General features: G+C 40.5%; 1 protein-coding gene across 21 annotated transcripts in view; it reads left to right on the top strand.

Moving 5' to 3' along the window:
- Ttn (titin) overlaps nucleotides 1-20,753 on the top strand; it is a 269,568-nt gene that overhangs the window by 23,260 nt on the left and 225,555 nt on the right. For all 21 annotated transcript variants that reach the window (XM_031370735.1, XM_031370732.1, XM_031370730.1 and 18 more), the window contains 26 exons: nucleotides 251-509; nucleotides 719-779; nucleotides 896-1,111; nucleotides 2,282-2,424; nucleotides 3,285-3,490; nucleotides 4,008-4,241; nucleotides 4,355-4,599; nucleotides 5,438-5,721; nucleotides 5,872-6,036; nucleotides 6,142-6,310; nucleotides 6,413-8,106; nucleotides 8,248-8,529; nucleotides 8,954-9,220; nucleotides 9,309-9,581; nucleotides 9,812-10,075; nucleotides 10,168-10,428; nucleotides 12,129-12,389; nucleotides 12,927-13,190; nucleotides 13,286-13,546; nucleotides 13,671-13,931; nucleotides 14,380-14,640; nucleotides 15,389-15,530; nucleotides 15,618-15,783; nucleotides 17,601-17,832; nucleotides 19,262-19,546; nucleotides 19,729-19,854. In XM_031370735.1, coding sequence (XP_031226595.1) covers nucleotides 251-509; nucleotides 719-779; nucleotides 896-1,111; nucleotides 2,282-2,424; nucleotides 3,285-3,490; nucleotides 4,008-4,241; nucleotides 4,355-4,599; nucleotides 5,438-5,721; nucleotides 5,872-6,036; nucleotides 6,142-6,310; nucleotides 6,413-8,106; nucleotides 8,248-8,529; nucleotides 8,954-9,220; nucleotides 9,309-9,581; nucleotides 9,812-10,075; nucleotides 10,168-10,428; nucleotides 12,129-12,389; nucleotides 12,927-13,190; nucleotides 13,286-13,546; nucleotides 13,671-13,931; nucleotides 14,380-14,640; nucleotides 15,389-15,530; nucleotides 15,618-15,783; nucleotides 17,601-17,832; nucleotides 19,262-19,546; nucleotides 19,729-19,854 — 7,282 coding nt within the window. The remainder of the gene's footprint in view (nucleotides 1-250; nucleotides 510-718; nucleotides 780-895; nucleotides 1,112-2,281; nucleotides 2,425-3,284; nucleotides 3,491-4,007; nucleotides 4,242-4,354; nucleotides 4,600-5,437; nucleotides 5,722-5,871; nucleotides 6,037-6,141; nucleotides 6,311-6,412; nucleotides 8,107-8,247; nucleotides 8,530-8,953; nucleotides 9,221-9,308; nucleotides 9,582-9,811; nucleotides 10,076-10,167; nucleotides 10,429-12,128; nucleotides 12,390-12,926; nucleotides 13,191-13,285; nucleotides 13,547-13,670; nucleotides 13,932-14,379; nucleotides 14,641-15,388; nucleotides 15,531-15,617; nucleotides 15,784-17,600; nucleotides 17,833-19,261; nucleotides 19,547-19,728; nucleotides 19,855-20,753) is intronic.

Raw genomic sequence — 20,753 nt, 5'->3', positions numbered from 1 at the left:
TTACAGCTCCTCTAGAAGCCTCTCAATGATATGGTGTTAATGTAATTCCACTACAGAGACTGGGACATGCCTGGCATTGATTTCAAATTGGGAAAATTCCAATTTCCACGTTGGTGCTAAATGTTCCAGAGTCCTCATCATAGGGCGTTTTGTGCCAATTAAAATGTTCAAGCTCCAGCCATGTATCTGATCTAATTTGTAGAGTTGATTAATGAATATGTGCACAGGACATATTTTCTTCTCTTTTCAGGGCTTAAAAAATGTGACTGTCGTAGAAGGCGAATCTGTCACCTTGGAGTGCCACATCTCTGGATACCCATCCCCCAAGGTGACCTGGTACAGAGAAGACTACCAAATCGAAAGTTCCATTGATTTCCAGATAACCTTCCAGAGTGGAATGGCTCGTCTCATGATCCGTGAAGCCTTTGCGGAAGACAGTGGGCGGTTTACCTGCAGTGCAGTGAATGAGGCTGGGACCGTCAGCACTTCCTGCTATCTTGCTGTGCAAGGTCAGTGGCTTCTCCTTCTCCATCCTAACTTCTGTGAAGGTCACCTTTTTCAGCAGCTACACACTCTTGGCAGTTTCCGTACACATCAGATTACTATCCTGTATAGAAGTTACAAAACAGATTGCAGGGTCCACTAATTTCCCACACTACCTGTGGTCACTAATGGAGTAGGCTGCAGGCTCACTTCATTGCCACCTTGTGTCTTCTAGTGTCAGAAGAGTTTGACAAGGAAACAACTCTGACTGAGAAATTTACCACAGAAGAGAAACGGTAAGCCTCTCTTTCACCAGCTTAGTCGTTGCTTTTGCATGGTTTTGACATTTCTCCCCTATGCTTAGTGGTCCATTGTTAACTCACAGCTAATAGAAACAGCATTCTCTTCCCAGCTTCCTGGAGTCAAGAGATGTAGTCATGACTGACACCAGCATCACAGAGGAGCAGGCAGGGCCTGGAGAGCCTGCCGCGCCTTTCTTCATTTCAAAGCCAGTGGTCCAGAAACTGGTAGAAGGTGGGAGTGTGGTGTTTGAATGCCAAATTGGCGGCAACCCAATGCCCCACGTCTACTGGAAAAAATCTGGTGTTCCCCTCACTACTGGATACAGGTACTTTGATGCTTGGGTAATAGAATTCTCCATGGTGTGATATTTAGGTATATAACTATAGAGATCTTCTAAAGAGTATGTAGATATGTAGATATTCGAAAGAGAAGTAGAACTTGCATTTTCCATCAGTCCCTGAATGTAGATTATCTCATAATGAAGCCTGATTAGTTATTCTGGGGTGTTTTATATTCTCACACAATTTGGAGGGCTGTTTTTATGGTACAAGAGCCTAACATAAGACATCTTACATGCTTGACAAGCACTCTACCATGAAACTATATTCCCAGCCTTTTATGCAGAGTTTTCCTAAGAAATAAAACTTAGAGACAGGGGGGTGGGGTGGCGTGGGGGAGGCAGACATATTTTATAATCCCAGCTTAATTAATTGATAGTCTTACAAAAATGGAATATTTTACATATCCAATTCCAGCAAATATTTGAGAGAGCTTACAAGAAATGCACACCAAGATTAAGTTGCTAGACAATAAAATAGAGTTTATATAATGGAGAAAGCTAGTTATGTATGCATGTTAACATATATTTACCTAGGCATATATAACACATATAATACATCCATGTATTAGCACATTGCAGATGAATAAAAGGATGGCATGAATACATAGGTGTAATTTCTTATGAATTGGGACTATGGTGGACCAGGGTCTAACTACTGAGATATTTAGAACTTATAGTTTGGTTATTCATTTTAACCTTAAGTGACATAACTAACAAATAGGAACTCCCGAGTGTTTAGATGCCCATATCACTAGCCAGCATCAGTGCGGATGCACGTACTTCCCTGTGTGGCATTGTATTCTGTTATCTGGTTTGTGTTGTGATAGTTTCCCTATGTTGCCCAGACACACCTGAACTTCTGGGATCAAGTAACTTATGTACCTCAGCCTGACACATTTCTGGGACTATCAGGGCAGGCTCCTATAGCAGCCTGAATAATGTTTGAAATTAAAGCACTGGGCCATTTGTCCCTCTTTATACATTGCATGCATTTTCTCAGTTTTCAAAAATTTTTGATCACTTCTTGGCAGAGCTTAGACACAGGCCTTAGTCACTGGCTTCTGTACCAAAGAAACACTTACAAGTACACTCAGCTCTTTTACTCTAGGAGGGACTGTTTATGACTGATATGTTCACTGATTCATTTCCACAAAGATACAAAGTGAGTTATAACAAGCAAACTGGGGAGTGTAGACTGGTGATTTCTATGACGTTCGCTGATGATGCTGGAGAATACACTATTGTCATCCGAAACAAGCACGGGGAGACTTCTGCGTCTGCCTCCTTGCTGGAGGAAGGTAAGGACGGTGCTGAGTTGTCCCTGCACATTATGAACTGTGACGCAGGAGAGTGGCTGTGTGTTTGCAGAAAGGCATATGGCAGCTTCCCAGTTCTCACATTTGCACCCATCCCTTCCTTTCAGCCTCAGCTACACAGACAAGGCAGGGTAGTTCCTGGTTGATGAAGGATACTTTATTATATTCCCTGGAAGATGCAGGGATCCCACCTCCACATGCCTTGCGGGTCCAGGCAGCTAGCATGGATGGCAGTGGCAGACCGTAGAATGTACTCCTTGCCTCCAGAGAGCAAAGGCACTTCACCTCCTGTTTAGTGTTGCCTGGCAAGCATATACCAAGCTTAGTAGGGAGTTTCCAGTAAAAGCTGAAAGTCAGGATTTATCAATGTACATACCTTAAAGAAGAAAAAAATGGCATTCATGCCAAATAAATATGTTCTTGAGCCACTGCTAGTCTCTGCTAGCTCTGCATATTTACAGTGGGCATCCCATATTCTGTCTCACCTGATCTGCTCCAGTCCCCTTAAGGGAAGTTACCCTTTTATCCTCATTGTAACAATTAAAACACACACACACACACACAAAAATCCAGAAGCTAAATGAATTATTAATAGCTTCATAGAAAAATGAGGAAGATCTCTGGGGATCGGAAAGGACTGACTGTTGCGATCAAATTCTGTACACAATAGTTTTGTTATTGTACATTAGTTTTGAGATAAAATCTAATACATATTTATGGAACAAGTTTTGATAATAAAATTTTTTTGGTTAATTTATCTTAGACGTAGCTTGCCTGATTGGATATCGGTATGAATGCCTTTAGATAAAAGCACCAAAATGACTTGGGTTCTTGTCTTTCAGCTGATTATGAGGCATTGGTGAAGTCCCAGCAGGAAATGCTTTACCAGACACAAATGAGCACATTTATTCAAGAACCCAAAGTGGGAGAAATAGCACCTGGATTTGCATATTCCGAATATGAGAAGGAGTATGAAAAGGAACAAGCCTTAATTAGGAAGAAAATGGCCAAAGACACTGTGATGGTCAGGACTTTTGTAGAAGACCAAGTGAGTATAGCAATAATGACCGAATCAGCCATTTCATGAACCGCATTTCCTCCCATAACTCTCCATTTTTAATATATTCACCTTCTGCCATTTGTAGGTCAGATCCACTGCTAACAAGTTTCTTTGTTTCCATAATATGCTGTACTTAAAATTTTAGACTTAGAAGGGTATATGTGAAAAAATATGACTTTAGAAATAGGGATTATATATTCAGAAAAAAAAACCAAATATTACCATAACCAACTCTACAATGCCACATTCTCTCTGTCTCTGTAACAAACACCCACAAATAGCCCATGCTCTGAAAATACAGTTTTACATAACATGCCACAGCATTCACTGACGAAGACGCCTTCTACACAGACTAAAATTAAACCAATATAGAAACCTAGATTCTTCGTACAGTTAGAAACATCAGTAAGCCTTTAACACTGAAAATAACTAATATGTATCCTTAAAGAACTATTGTCAGTGAGAAAGTAGCCATTTACTAAGCCATCGTCTTTTTACTCCATAGGAATTCCATATCTCTTCTTTTGAAGAGAGGCTCATTAAAGAGATAGAGTACAGAATAATAAAGACAACTCTGGAAGAACTTCTTGAGGAGGATGGAGAAGAAAAGATGGCAGTTGACATTTCTGAATCTGAAGCTGTCGAATCAGGATTTGATATAAGAATAAAAAATTATAGAATTCTTGAGGGGATGGGTGTCACTTTTCACTGCAAGATGTCTGGATATCCATTACCCAAGGTAAAATAAAAATATTACGGAAGTATGCCTCCACACTGCGGTAAAGGCACAAATAAGTTATACTCTGAGTGTTCAGTCCCAATTGGTTCTCACATACCTGATGTTCTCTGCAGATTGCATGGTATAAAGATGGCAAGCGCATCAGACATGGAGAAAGATATCAGATGGACTTTCTACAAGATGGCAGAGCCAGCCTGCGTATACCTGTTGTCCTTCCAGAGGACGAGGGCATCTATACTGCGTTTGCCAGCAATATCAAAGGAAATGCAATTTGCTCAGGGAAACTGTATGTGGAGCCTGCTGCACCATTTAGCGCTCCAACTTACATGCCCACACCAGAAGCAGTGAGCAGAATCAGGTAAGACCTGTACTTGGAGGTGAATGGTGTTCTGCTTTAAAACACCAAACCTCCCAGGAGCAAATTCCTACCACATGAAAAGTAAGCACGGAAATAGCACAGGCTAGGCACTGGCAGTGCTGGCAGCTGCCAAGAGATTTTCTCTCTTGCTCTTTGATGAACAAAGGGATTTTAATCAATATAGCAAACTATTTTCCTATGTATCTAACAGAACAATAGTGCCTGTTCATTTAATGTATGGTCTTAATGAATGATTCCCTGGATTTATATAGCAACCCTACAATGGAGTGGGCGTTATTGCTACTTTGGAAATGGGAACACTGAGATTCCATGAAACTGTGAAAATTAGTTTAGTTCACCCAGGCTGATAGTTACATTATAAATGCAAGCCAGTCATTTATAATGCACAGAGCTTTGCATTTTTTGTTAGCGAATATAATTTCTACTTTTTCCTCCACTTAGATAAAAAATATTTTTTCTACATTTGTTTATTTGGTTTAACCAATAAACATCTATTAACATAGCTTAGTAATTGAACCAAGAAAATATAATGACTAATTTAGATAAAGGCAAAGTAGAAAGAAAGTATTATGGGCTGCCTAAAATTTTGAGTCTGGGTACCGGGATGTGTTGAATGAGCAGGTTTTAATATAAGCAAAATATAATGTTGTGGAAAATAGTAATAAATTATTCTGGCAGGCTCAGTGGGTTTGAGATCATTCTAAAACATGCAGAAGCAAATTCTGAAATAACAGTAACAATTAAGGCAGAAAGGTTTTTGTTCTTCTGTGTTTTCTATATGCTTCATGAAAAACAATAGTTTACTTTTGATTTCCAGGTCTGTCTCTCCACGTTCAGTGAGCAGGTCACCTATTCGCATGTCTCCTGCAATGTCCCCTGCACGGATGTCCCCTGCACGGATGTCCCCTGCACGGATGTCCCCTGCACGGATGTCCCCTGGACGAAGGCTAGAGGAAACAGATGAAGCACAACTGGAGAGACTGTATAAGCCAGTCTTTGTATTAAAACCTGCTTCCTTCAAATGTTTAGAAGGACAGACTGCCAGATTTGACTTAAAGGTTGTGGGTAGACCCATGCCAGAGACATTCTGGTTTCACAATGGTAAGCATGATACAGATTTGCACATGACTCCCTGAACACGGAAATAAGCTTGTATATTTATATCCAATAATGCAAAAACAAAAACAAAAAAACTTCTACAACGTGTTTTTGATTTTTCTTTTCTTTCTTTCTTTTTTTTAAAAAAAACAGGACAGCAAATTGTCAATGATTATACACATAAAGTCGTCATTAAAGAAGATGGAACTCAGTCACTGATCATTGTCCCTGCGTCACCCAGCGATTCAGGAGAATGGACCGTGGTGGCCCAAAACAGGGCAGGAAAATCCACTATATCTGTGACTTTAACTGTGGAAGGTAAAACAAGAGTTTTATTGAAATTAAAGCAACCTATTTTGTTGCCTGGGTCATAAACAGGTATTCCAGCCCCAGTTGCTCTAAATCGTGACCTTTCTCTTTCAGCGGTGGAACACCAGATCAAGCCAGCATTTGTAGAAAAACTGAAAAATGTCAACATAAAGGAAGGTTCCAGGCTCGAAATGATAGTCAGAGCTACAGGCAACCCCAACCCTGACATTGTGTGGCTGAAAAACAGTGACATCATTGTACCTCATAAATACCCAAGGATCAGGCATGTTGGAATAGATAATTAAACTTCTTATACAAACCCAGTAGCCAAATAAACAAAGTTCTACCACTATATTGATGGTTTTGTTTTCTTATTTTTAAACAGGATTGAAGGAACCAAAGGAGAAGCTGCCCTTAAGATTGATTCCACTATCAGCCAAGATTCTGCCTGGTATACTGCCACCGCTATTAATAAGGCAGGCCGGGACACCACAAGGTGCAAAGTCAATGTGGAGGTTGAGTTTGCAGAACCTGAACCGGAAAGAAAGCTGATTATCCCACGAGGAACGTACAGAGCAAAGGAGATTGCTGCCCCAGAACTGGAGCCTCTCCATTTGCGATATGGTCAAGAACAGTGGGAGGAGGGGGACCTCTATGACAAGGAGAAGCAACAGAAACCGTTTTTTAAGAAAAAACTCACATCCCTCAGACTGAAGCGCTTTGGACCTGCCCACTTTGAGTGCAGACTAACACCAATTGGTGACCCAACCATGGTGGTGGAGTGGCTTCATGATGGGAAACCTCTAGAGGCGGCTAACAGGCTCCGTATGATTAATGAATTCGGCTACTGCAGCCTCGATTACGGGGCTGCGTATTCCAGAGACAGTGGCGTCATCACCTGCAGGGCTACTAACAAATATGGGACAGATCATACCTCTGCTACTCTTATTGTCAAAGATGAGAAAAGTCTCGTGGAAGAGTCTCAATTGCCTGACGGGAAGAAAGGCTTACAGAGGATAGAAGAACTAGAGAGAATGGCTCACGAAGGAGCACTGACAGGTGTGACAACAGATCAAAAAGAAAAGCAGAAGCCAGACATTGTCTTGTTCCCTGAGCCAGTGAGAGTACTTGAAGGGGAGACAGCCAGATTCCGCTGCCGAGTGACAGGCTACCCTCAGCCCAAGGTCAACTGGTACCTCAACGGACAGCTCATCCGGAAAAGCAAAAGGTTCAGAGTTCGCTATGATGGCATTCACTATCTGGATATTGTGGACTGCAAATCCTATGATACAGGTGAAGTCAAGGTCACTGCTGAAAATCCTGAAGGCATGACAGAACACAAAGTAAAACTTGAAATCCAGCAGAGGGAGGATTTCAGATCTGTCCTCAGGCGCGCTCCTGAGCCAAAGCCCGAGTTTCACGTACACGAACCAGGAAAACTTCAGTTCGAAGTGCAGAAGGTAGACAGACCCGTGGATACCAGCGAAACCAAAGAGGTGGTGAAGCTGAAAAGGGCTGAAAGAATTACCCATGAGAAGGTATCAGAGGAATCTGAAGAACTGCGCAGTAAATTTAAGCGCCGGACCGAAGAGGGGTACTATGAGGCCATCACAGCCGTGGAGCTGAAGTCTCGCAAGAAGGATGAGTCTTACGAAGAGCTCCTCAAGAAAACCAAGGATGAGCTGCTGCACTGGACCAAAGAGTTAACTGAAGAGGAGAAGAAAGCCTTGGCTGAAGAAGGCAAGGTCACGATTCCAACCTTTAAACCCGAGAGAATCGAACTGAGCCCTAGCATGGAGGCACCCAAAATCTTTGAACGAATCCAAAGCCAGACAGTTGGCCAAGGCTCTGATGCTCACTTTAGAGTCAGAGTTGTGGGAAAACCAGACCCTGAATGTGAATGGTATAAAAACGGTGTGAAAATTGAGCGATCTGACCGAATCTACTGGTACTGGCCAGAAGACAATGTGTGTGAACTGGTCATAAGAGATGTGACTGCAGAGGACTCTGCCAGCATCATGGTAAAGGCCGTCAACATAGCCGGGGAAACCTCGAGCCATGCATTCCTACTCGTCCAAGGTAGTCATCTCAAGATGTTTCGTTTATAGTTCATGCTCTCTCTCTGCATGCCCATGAATATCCCTTATCATATTTAAATGTTTTTCTTTTCCCATTATTCAAATTGAGAGTTTAATTGTATTCTCTCCCCCTTCTCCATAGCCAAGCAATTGATCACTTTCACACAAGAATTGCAAGACGTTGTTGCTAAGGAAAAGGACACCATGGCAACCTTTGAATGTGAAACTTCAGAACCATTTATCAAAGTGAAATGGTATAAAGATGGTATCGAAGTTCATGCAGGAGATAAGTATAGGATGCACTCTGACCGAAAGGTTCACTTCCTGTCTGTACTGACCATTGACACATCTGATGCTGAAGACTACAGCTGTGTACTTGTGGAAGATGAAAATATCAAGACAACAGCAAAACTTATTGTGGAAGGTAAAAGCTAATTAGTGACTGCGTTGTTTGCTGGAGTCATTTTTTACTCTGTGATAAAATGACCTAGACTTTTTTCTTTTTTGTAAAAATGATTTTAGTGAAATTAGATATAAACGTTATACCAAATGTCATCAATGTATATTTCTAGTAGTATTGAAATTTGAAAATTTTAAAAGCAGGATTATTTTCTTGCCTCATTTTAAAATGTCTTGATTAAAACCTATCTCCCTGATTCCAAAATAATTCAAAAATTAAAATAACTGATTTGTATTAAAATTTTCTCAGCCCACTAGCAGGAAGATATGTTAAGAAGACAATCTTGAAAGTATAAGAGAGAGATAACAGATATAAAGCAGCATCTCTAGCCATACTCTAGTTGCATGCTTCTCCCAAGACATTAATTCACCTTCATTTTAATCTTCAGGTGCAGTAGTTGAGTTTGTGAAAGAACTTCAGGACATAGAAGTCCCAGAGTCATACTCAGGAGAGTTAGAGTGCATTATATCCCCAGAAAACATAGAAGGCAAATGGTATCACAATGATGTGGAGTTGAAATCCAATGGCAAATACTCAATTACATCCCGCCGTGGGCGCCAGAACCTCACAGTCAAGGATGTAACCAAAGAGGACCAGGGAGAGTACAGCTTTGTCGTCGATGGGAAAAAGACAACCTGTAAACTGAAGATGAAACGTGAGTGTTCCCATCCTTGATAACTAACTGCAGTGTGCATCAGTCAGGTTAAAGATAAAATAATAACATTCTTTCCTTTCCATCACAGCCCGACCTATTGCTATTCTCCAAGGCCTTAGTGATCAAAAGGTCTGCGAGGGTGACATTGTTCAACTTGAAGTCAAAGTTTCCTTAGAAAATGTAGAAGGTGTCTGGATGAAAGATGGCCAAGAAGTACAGCACAGTGACAGAGTTCACATTGTAATAGACAAGCAGTCACACATGCTGCTTATTGAAGACATGGCCAAGGAAGATGCTGGGAACTACTCCTTCATGATTCCTGCCCTTGGACTCTCCACCAGTGGGAATGTCTCTGTCTATAGTGAGTCTTACAGAGTTTTATGTTAATTCTTATCCTTTTAAAGAATGTTGTGATGCTGGGTAAAAAAAAACCCAAGGTATTTCACATGCAAAGCAAGATCTCTATGTTGTGTTATAACCCCAGGTCTAGTTTTATATTCCCAATAGTTTTGAGACATAGAACTTGAATGTGCAGACATTTTAAACAAATTTCACATTCATATAATTCTTTCTGTGTGTCTTCTTTTGCAGGTGTTGATGTGATAACACCTCTCAAAGATGTCAATGTGATTGAAGGCACCAAGGCTGTACTTGAATGCAAAGTCTCAGTTCCTGATGTAACTTCCGTTAAATGGTACCTAAATGATGAACAAATCAAGCCTGATGATCGTGTGCAATCCATTGTCAAAGGCACCAAGCAGCGACTTGTGATTAACCGAACTCATGCTTCTGATGAAGGCCCTTACAAGCTGATGGTTGGCAGGGTTGAAACCAGCTGCAATCTCTCTGTAGAGAGTAAGGATGTTTCTGTGTAACTAGTCATTACTTTAAGCATTTTACAGTCTCATTGTAATAATGTCTACCATATGTTTTCTTTTCCCCCCTAGAAATTAAAATTATCAGAGGTCTCCGTGACCTGACCTGCACAGAAACACAAAATGTGGTCTTTGAGGTTGAGCTATCCCACTCAGGAATTGATGTTGTATGGAATTTTAAGGGCAAGGAAATTAAGCCCAGTTCTAAATATAAGATTGAAGCTCATGGGAAAATATACAAACTGACAGTCCTGAATATGATGAAAGATGATGAAGGAGAATATGCATTTTATGCTGGAGAAAATACAACATCTGGAAAGCTTACTGTGGCAGGTTTGTATATCAATCATTCCATCTAAGTTCTTCTGGTGAGCAACTATTATATCTATAAAGACATTGTTTCCTGTTTTCCCACAAATCCCCAATCTACCTCCCACTGCTGTGCCTCCTATCACACTGATCTAAAGCCTAATAGTACCCTCACCTCTAGCTCCACCAGCCTAAACTATGAGTGTTCATTCAACTCATATGCCATCTCCTCCAGGAGAATTTCCTTAACATCTCCACTTCTTTCCCCAACCCAAAGATTCTTTTATCTTAGTCTCTTTCAATGTCCTTATTAAACACTTGTCTTATTCCCTGTTTCTTTTCCTACACAAGAGCATATAGCCCTTGAATATAGAATTAATTGCTTCTTTCTCTTCTCTGTGTATGCCTCAAGATAGATGATCAGTAAATGTTTGCTAAACTGAGTTTTGTTTTAACTTTGCTTCAATAAAGATTTGTTTCTTTTTAAGTATTCTTGCTCCTTAAAATGTTTTTCTCTTATTTTGTTTTTGAGAACTCAATGAATATTTTCTATTACAAAACAACTTAATCTGTGTATCTCTTATGACATAAAGAGGATACTCAGCCTTTCCTATTTGGCAGAAATTATTGGCTTTAGAATGAAGATTCATAATTATAGTCTGCTTGTCAACACAGAAGTAGAAATCATCACTAACATTTTTAGTTCATTACATTTGAGTGTTGAGGAATCGGGGCACTATTCACAGATTTAACCATTCTTGTATATAAGCCAATCAATCATGTGGTAGAGGTGTGTTTTTAGTTGGTGTGAAAGTCTCATGGTTTATACTTTATGATATAACATTTCCTTAGAGAGTTGGCCATAAAAGAAAATCTCAAATCCTTTACTTTTATAAGATATTTTAAATATCATCTTAAGTATTTAAAAATACAGGCTTTAAAACCCTATGTGATTTTACTTGGCATTTTAAAAGTATCTACTATATGCAAGATATTACTAGAAACTCAGAACACAAGAGTAAAGTGGATGTGTGTCTTTTCTTGAAGAATTCAGAATTTAGAGGAAAACAGATGCCCAAGCAACTAAGTAATTAAAGCAGTGACTCTTACCCCATGCTGATAGGGAGACTTTACAGTAGAAACACTGGAGAAGAGATGGCACTTTCAAGCCAAGGATCTGGGATATATAAGATGTATATTTAATGCTTCTTTTAAGAACACGTGAATCCTGGACATGATTATAGGTTTATGTTTATAATTCCAAGGACTTAAAAGGCTGAGACAAAAGGATTCCCATGAATTTAGGGTCATACTGTGTTAGAGATGAAGGCAGTGCCTCAAATAAGCAAACAGTAAACACATTATTGACTTTGACATTTTGTTCGACAAAATTTTCTCAAATGACAAACATATACTAAGGACATAATTCTTAAAGGACCAATGAGCATGCTTTCAAAAGCAAGAAATTGAGTTGAAAGTTGTCTGTGTGTCATGCTATGTGTTAGGAATTTCAGAATTCTGTATTAAACTGTTTTTCCCCTTTGCACAATGTATTTTCTGTTTTCTAGTCATGCATACCTAAAATAAGGAATTTCTTGGTACTTTCTAAATTTATGTTTAAAATCATGTTTTACAATTTGACATTGGATATGAAATTATGCAATGACTTCTTTAGTCCGTGAATATTTGAAAGGACTCACCTGTGTCCTCTGCTTCTTCTGAAGGGGGTGCCATCTCCACGCCACTCACAGACCAGACTGTGGCTGAATCCCAAGAAGCTGTGTTTGAATGTGAAGTTGCCAACCCTGAATCTGAGGGAGAATGGCTGAAGGATGGAAAACACTTGGCTCTGAGTAACAACTTCAGAAGCGAATCTGATGGCCACAAAAGGAGGCTTGTCATCGCTGCCGCCAAGTTAGACGACGCTGGAGAGTATACCTACAAGGTGGCGACCTCCAAAACGTCTGCCAAGCTGAAAGTTGAAGGTCAGTGATATAGGGACAACCTCACCTTTCCCAAATTCTGCTACTGCCCTAACTGCTCCCATTGTGAAAGTCAAGTGGGTGAGCATTTAGGGTCACATACATGTTCAGTTTAAAACATCATTACTTTGTCAACTTTTTCATTATAAATCCTGTATGAGAATGTTCAAAGTTTTCATCAGATACATTTTTGTTTGTTTGTGATAAAATCATTGCTTGTAGTATGTGAAAACAGCTGCCTCAGACACTCTGATACCACGTTCCATTTTTACCCATCTCTCATCAGTCTAGTAAGCTGTTAGTGTATTATATGCAAACCTCATATCACTGAAGTATAGACACATCATTGCACAATGTCCACTTCCAACTGGAGCTCAGATTTTCCTAAGTGATTGCCAAGTGTCTTTTAAAATGAGGGATTGTAGAAATTTATGAAGGCTAGCTGTTCTTTTCCGAGCTGACTGGCTTAGAAGTGACCAGGTTCAGAACTTCTTTGACTTTCTGGTCATCATTGATATAAGCCAACTCTTAATTCTGCAGCTGTCAAAATTAAGAAGACTCTGAGGAACCTCACTGTGACAGAGACGCAGGATGCCATCTTCTCTGTTGAACTCACACACCCAGACGTCAAAGGGGTCCAGTGGATCAAAAATGGAGTTGTCCTAGATTCCAATGACAAATATGAGATCTCAGTTAAAGGGACACTTTATTCTCTGAAGATTAAAAACTGCGCCATGGTAGATGAATCTGTCTATGGCTTCAAACTGGGAAGGCTAGGTGCCAGCGCCCGGCTGCATGTTGAGAGTAAGTTGACTCAAACTTGTATCTGTAGACCTGTGGAACCTGTGTTTATCATGGTGTTTGCTGCATCACTGAATTTCTCCAACTTTCTTCATTAGCTGTCAAGATCATTAAAAAACCAAAGGATGTGACTGCCTTGGAAAACGCCACAGTTACCTTCGAAGTCAGTGTTTCCCATGACACTGTGCCAGTAAAATGGTTCCATAAGAATGTGGAGATTAAGCCAAGTGACAAGCACAGACTGGTCTCAGAGAGAAAGGTCCATAAACTGATGCTACAGAACATCTCCCCCTCAGATGCTGGGGAGTACACAGCCATGGTGGGCCAGCTGGAGTGCAAAGCCAAACTATTTGTGGAGAGTAAGTGTTTGGCAGCCTCGGTGGCATCTCCCCGGGGAGTCTTATGGATTTACTACCATGTTTTCCTTCATCTGTGGTTAAAAGTGAATTAACTGAGCCACTTTCTGATTCTCCCCACCTCCAGCACTCCATATCACAAAGACTATGAAAAGTATTGAGGTTCCTGAAACCAAAGCTGCCTCTTTCGAGTGTGAGGTGTCCCACTTCAATGTTCCTTCCATGTGGCTGAAGAATGGAGTGGAAATCGAGATGAGTGAAAAGTTCAAGATAGTCGTGCAGGGGAAACTGCACCAGCTGATCATCATGAACACGAGCACAGAGGACTCAGCAGAGTACACATTTGTTTGTGGCAATGACCAAGTCAGTGCTACCCTGACAGTGACCCGTAAGTAAATACATAGATGTGTGTATTGGTGAGCATGTATATGTGTGTGTGTGTGATGTATATATATGCACATACACATATCTAAATATTTAGCAGACTTACAAATCCTACACTTCTCCCACAATCACTGAATCTATTAAAACCATTCTTGATAAAATATCTACTGTGTGCTCACAATGAGTCTCTGCTAGCTTCTTTCTCTGCATAAGAGTTTCTAATTACAATATCCTCAGAAGTCTCCCTAGAAAATGGTCTGGGTCTATCACGTTTTGTCCCTGTCATTCTCCCAGCTGGTCATCACTCATACATGGACAGTGTCAAAGCATCCATCTCTAAATTATATCAGCACATAGACAAAAAGCGTTAGAAACTCCCATTCTGCCCTTGTTACAGCCCAGATGTTGTTACACTGCACATCCAGGCATCTCATTTTTATTCTCCTCTGCAGCAATCATGATTACATCCATGCTGAAAGACATCAATGCTGAAGAAAAAGATACCATAACTTTCGAGGTGACAGTAAACTATGAAGGCATCTCTTACAAATGGTTAAAGAACGGCGTGGAGATCAAGTCGACTGACAGGTGCCAGATGAGAACCAAGAAGCTCACACACTCGCTGAACATCAGGAATGTTCACTTTGGAGATGCTGCTGATTACACTTTTGTGGCTGGAAAAGCCACATCGACGGCCACCCTTTATGTGGAAGGTATGGTTTCCTAGATGAATCCGCAAGGGGGAAATAAAGTCAAATATACCACGGGAGTTTTAATCTTTCAACTAGCACATTCTATAAAAAGGAATTACTAGCACATGCTGTAACATGGGCAGATGCTGAAAAGACTTTAAGAAAAGAATGAAGCCAGCCACAGAGCAACACATACTGTGTGAGTCCATTTATATGAAATGGCCCTAATACACAAGTCTATTGATATGTAGATCATTAGCCTCTGTCTAGCAAGAGGTGATGGGAAGTGTTCTTGCATATGATCGCTAAGAGCTGTCTGAGCTTTTCTGGGAAAAATTAAATGGTTTTAAAATTATGGTGATGGTTATATAATATATACCAGGGAAGCCGTTAAATTAAACATTAAATCAGGATGTCTAACCTTTTGGTTTTTCTGGGCTACATTAGCTTGGCCCGGGTGTCCATGGTACATCACATGTATTAACCAAATGAAAACATGCATATGTTCATTTTACATGGCATTGTAACAAGATGGTGTCTTGTTCATGTTTAAAACAATGCGAAAATTTGCAAAACAAATTCTAAACCATTCTCAAAGTGTTTTAAATAAGATTATAGATTTTGAGTTGTGCTATGTTCAGAGATATCTTGGGGTGGATCCAGCCCCATGTCTGTGGACCAGACCCCCATGCAAAAGGATAAAGCAAATAGAATGTGACATATATCAATAAAGATATCAAATGCTAATTTTTTACACTCTGTTTTCTAGCTCGTCATATAGAATTTAGGAAACACATTAAGGACATTAAGGTTCTGGAGAAGAAACGAGCCATGTTTGAATGTGAAGTTTCCGAGCCTGACATCACTGTCCAATGGATGAAAGATGGCCAAGAGCTTCAGATAGCAGACAGGTCAGTCACTTTGCTTTGCTGTGTCCCAAATATTCCAACTTCCTTTTGAATCCCATGCACTAAGCTCTCATTTCCTTCCCTCCACAGGATAAAGATTCAGAAGGAGAAATATGTCCACCGCCTTCTGATCCCATCCACACGCATGTCTGATGCTGGGAAATACACAGTGGTGGCAGGAGGCAACATGTCAACTGCAAACCTCTTTGTAGAAGGCAGGGATGTTCGCATCCGGAGCATTAAAAAGGAGGTCCAGGTATTGTCTACATACTGACTTTTGGTTTTGACAAATCATCAGTCATTCGTATTTCACTCTTATGCTTTCTTTTTTACTTCTAACTTTTCTAATCACAGTATTTTAAAGACTAAAATCAGCTTGTCCCTGTTTGCTTAGATTCTTATGCTGCTATCAGTTATCTCAACCCCTTGTCAGTCAACAAGTATGTCCTTTCATTATACAGCCAATTTCTTTCATTAAGAGAAATGCAGAGGAAACAGCTGTAGATGCATTGCAGAAATAGCTAAGTCATTAAGAGCCCTAGATGCTTCCCCGAGAGGACCTAAATTTTATTCCAAGCATCCACATGGCAATATATAACCATCTCTAACTCCAGTTCCAGGGAATCTGATGTCCACTTCTGGCATCTTCTAGCACTAGGCATGCAAATAGTACACAGGCATACATGCATGGAAAACACCCAAACACATAAAATAAAATAAAATAAAATAAAATAAAATAAAATAAAATAAAATAAAATAAAATAAAATAAAATATTAACTTTTAAAACAGCTATAGAAACTTTGCCATTGAAGAAATGACTACTTTACCATGAAGCTCCATTTAGACACAAACTAAAATTTAATTGTGACACTCACACATTAGCAATCAATAAGAAAATCTAGGAGATAGCATATTCTCAGGTTTTTTCCTGTGAAGAGGTATGTAGGGTTTGAGTGTTTGTCCATGCTTGTGTGGGCCTAAGAGTAGTCCCAGTGTGAACAGTGATTCCTAGCAATGATGCTGATCAGCCACCTTCACCATCTGTCTCAAGTACTGTTCTATTACTGTGAAGAGACACATAGACTAAGGCAAATGTTATAAAGAAAGCACTTACTGGTAGATTGCTTACAATTGCAGAGAATTAATTATGATCATCCTGGTGGGAAGGAGACATAAACTGCCAAGTACTGCTGAGGAAGTGCCTGAGAACGTCCTGACCCGATCAATAGGCAGCAGGCAGGGAGAAAAGACTTAGCCTGGCGTTGGTGTTTGAAACCTCAAAGCCCATCCCCAGTTACACAACCACTCCAGCAAGGCCACACCTCCTAATCCTTCCCAAACAGTTCCACTAATTAGTGACCACACATTTGAGCATAAGAAGACCCTAGGCCCAGAGAGGCCATTCTCATGCAAACACCCCACCATCCAGTGTGCCTGCATTGCTTATCCTGTGGGTGTTGATCTTTCCAAATGACATAGGGGAGGAAGGAGTATGTTTCAAGAAATTAATTTTGAGTTCAGTTCCATCATTTTTCTCTTCCAGAAAAAAAAAATCATGCTTTAGAGAGCCTGTGTTGTATTAAAAACACTTTCAGCAAAAACTCGTACAACCCAATCGAGTCTCTTTCCCCTTATTTTCCAGTTCTGAACCTTGGTTTTCTCACTTTTAAACTGAGGCTGATATTTGCTATCTAGTCCATAAAGTTATAGTTCATATGATGTGAGATCAGACTGAGGAGTAGCTCCAAAGACCTCTATAATAATTAAAAGCCCCCAGATGCAAAATGCCACCATTTCAGTTATTATTTATTAAACCACAAGCAATTAAAAATGAAACAATTGTCTCTTGGGCAGCCTCCCTCATTAGCACAGGTGCTGATTCCCTACATAAGAGATTTGAATGCTAGTCATCCAAATTATGAAGGGAAAAGTTAAAATGCACTATAGTCAGCCAACTTGTTGCACCACGATATACTGATTTTTTTTTCATGCTCTGTAAGTGAATAGCTTTAGAAGTGGATGAAAAGAACTAAAATCAGATTCACTCGTTTTCTTTATTGCTTCATCAACAGGTCATTGAGAAGCAGCGTGCCGTTGTGGAGTTCGAAGTCAATGAGGATGACGTTGATGCCCACTGGTATAAAGATGGCATCGAAATCAATTTCCAAGTTCAAGAACGACACCAATATGTGGTGGAGAGAAGAATTCACCGGATGTTTATATCGGAAACAAGACACAGTGATGCAGGCGAATACACCTTTGTGGCAGGCAGAAACAGGAGTTCTGTGACTCTCTATGTCAATGGTACGCAGTTAGACTTCAACATATGCCTATAGTACAGTAGTGGTGCCTGAGAGTTTTCTAACAAACCCCTGGCACTCATTTGGGTATAACTTCTTATGTGTTCATATCAGCCCTGTGGTAAAAAGAGAGCAGCTGCTGAAAGGGTTATCGAGATGTCATTTTCAGGAAGCACCTGCTGGCCAGAACTCCATTTGTTTGATTGACACTACTGAACATCCACTGTGTATCAATTACCATATACTCCAGATGGCTTTTCATATACGGCATTAAGTTGTTGTAGTTCTCTGTCCTAATGGTTGAACGCTACTATATAAGCAATGAGGACATTTTCAGCCTTCAGTGCAAAGCTTGGGAAAAACCAAAGCTCTCCTTTGAGACCATAGAGTACTTAGAGAGCCACAGGCACAGTGGCATGAGGCTCTCTCCGCCCCAGGCTCTAAGATCAATGCTTTGTTGTTGGAGTTAGAATTGTTCATACTACCAGGCGCTCCCTATCAGTCCTCAGGAGGGTTTCAGCAAATCTCTGCTCTCCTCATTAGAAACCCTAGCTCTGACTTTAAAGCTTGTCGAGACCTGAACCTAACCTAGACACAGGGAAAAGAACAGAACCTGTCTCCCGGCCACACCCCTGGCTGTCTTGAAGCAAAACTCCCTTGAGTCAGATGGAGGGGAGCTGGGAGCTGTTTCAGCACTCAGAAAGATGGTCCCTCAACCATGCTCCCCTGTGTCCCTGGGAGATGCAGTTGTCATGACACCCAGTTTTGTTTTCTCTGCAGTAGTAGTAGGGACATGGAAGCACAGGGAAGTGAAGAAGTGCCAGGTGCCAGCCTTTATTTTCTGTCTGTGGTCTCCTCATCCAACACGGAGAGTATACACCAATTAGCATAATCATAAAGCTGAATTTTGTTAAATCTATTTAATTGCACTCTACTGTTATAGAGTAATATTCAACCAGTCAGTGCTTACAGGCTGTATCCTATTGGCCTCTGTATGTAACAGAGCAGCTGTGACTTAATACATGACACATAAATACTTGTAAAGCAAACAGATCTGAATGTGAAAAGCCCCTCCACCATGGAATTTGCCCAAATGATTTTTTTAAAATAAGTAGGATATATTCTAGATTTTTAGTTGTCTATTAGTGTGCCCCAACAACAAACCAGAATGAGGATGTTCGACTTAGGTACCTGGGACTCTCAACACCTTCCATGAAACACTTTTTTTAATTCTTCCTGAAGCTATTTCCTTTCCTTGAAAGAAAAAAAAATCCCTCTTAGCATAAAGAATATTCTGATATTTTGAGTCAAGTAAAGATGTCACAACACTGAGGTTTGGTTTCTAGACACATGAACCATCTTGAAACAAATGAGTGTAGGTTGCATGCTGCCTCTTCCTCCTTCACAGACTGTTTTCTGCCATTGTCCTCTAGCTCCAGAACCACCCCAAGTCCTGCAGGAACTCCAGCCTGTCACCGTCCAGTCTGGCAAGCCCGCTCGCTTCTGCGCCGTGATATCAGGCAGACCACAGCCCAAAATTTCCTGGTACAAGGAGGAGCAGCTGCTCTCCACTGGCTTCAAGTGCAAATTTCTCCATGATGGGCAGGAGTACACACTTTTGCTCATTGAGGCCTTCCCAGAGGATGCAGCTGTCTACACGTGTGAAGCCAAGAATGACTACGGAGTAGCCACAACATCAGCTTCTCTTTCTGTGGAAGGTAGGAAGGCCCTGGGATTCCCAAGCTTACAGAGAGGTCCTTAGAAGCCAGCCAGAAGCTCTCCCAGGGTGGTAAAAATAGATTGGACCCAACTCTGAAAGCACTGTCTTGTGGTGCCCAATTGGGAGGGCTATGTGGGGACTTCACTTTGACAAGTTCTAAGGTCCTCTCTCTTCCTTTAGTTCCAGAAGGTGTATCTCCGGACCAGGAAATGCCAGTGTACCCACCTGCCATAGTCACGCCACTTCAGGACACAGTTACTTCTGAGGGGCGCCCAGCACGTTTCCAGTGCCAAGTTTCAGGGACAGGTAGGCACTTAATAAAAATGTGTCCTTACTGGAGCTTACAGAGAATGTGTAAAGCATAATATTCTCAACTTTCCCTACCTCATAAACATCTCTCACAAATCATGTTTTTGACCCTAAATGGAAATCTAACAGCATATATATCAAAAGTATTTACTTAAGAATTATGTCATCATTTATATATATATACATATATATTCACACACTATTGTTTTGTATAAATATACATTTTGTTTCGCATTACATATTACTGGTTTGTACCTTTGAAAATGGTTAAGGTGGTACAACTATTCCTTTTGAAAACCTTTGAAGATTTTTTTCCCACAAATATCTTTAAAAAAATCTAGTTTCCTTATGGTTGTGGCTACATTTTTAATCTCTTAATTGAGAAATTATAACAAAACTTCAATTGTTATGAATCCAATTACAGTAGCAGTTTCATAGATTTCAGGAGAAATCACTTATTTCTGAGGTATTATGTCTATGGACAATGCATATGGAAGGTATTTATCCTGTTGTGGACAATAGTTTAAGCTTTAAAATCAAAGGTGAGATTGGAACTGTGAATCCATATGATTTCTTTGGTCCTCTGTCTCTTATGAACCTAATGAAAATACTATTCCATTAAATCTTAGAATGTATATCTCACAAGGGCAGGGATTAGGCTTTAGTGTCTAGAACCTGGTGTTTGAAAATAAGAGTAGGGCCTCCTAATAGGAAAGAGGGTGCAGAAAAGCAAGAGAGTCCCTGCTTCGGAAGACTACCTTGTCCACAGTAGCTACTCAATAAAGGAAAAGCTGCTGGTGGATGAAATGCGTGGCTGTTACGTGAGTAAGATCAGCCACTTCAGATTATCAGTAAGGCCGAGTGAAGAAAAACTCAAGGCTGCATCTAACACAATG

The sequence above is a fragment of the Mastomys coucha genome, unplaced genomic scaffold (assembly GCF_008632895.1).
Source record: "Mastomys coucha isolate ucsf_1 unplaced genomic scaffold, UCSF_Mcou_1 pScaffold15, whole genome shotgun sequence".
Classification (NCBI taxonomy): Eukaryota; Metazoa; Chordata; class Mammalia; order Rodentia; family Muridae; genus Mastomys; species Mastomys coucha.
The sequence above is the reverse complement of the archived record's forward strand: the minus strand, read 5'-3'. Positions and strand labels throughout refer to the sequence as shown.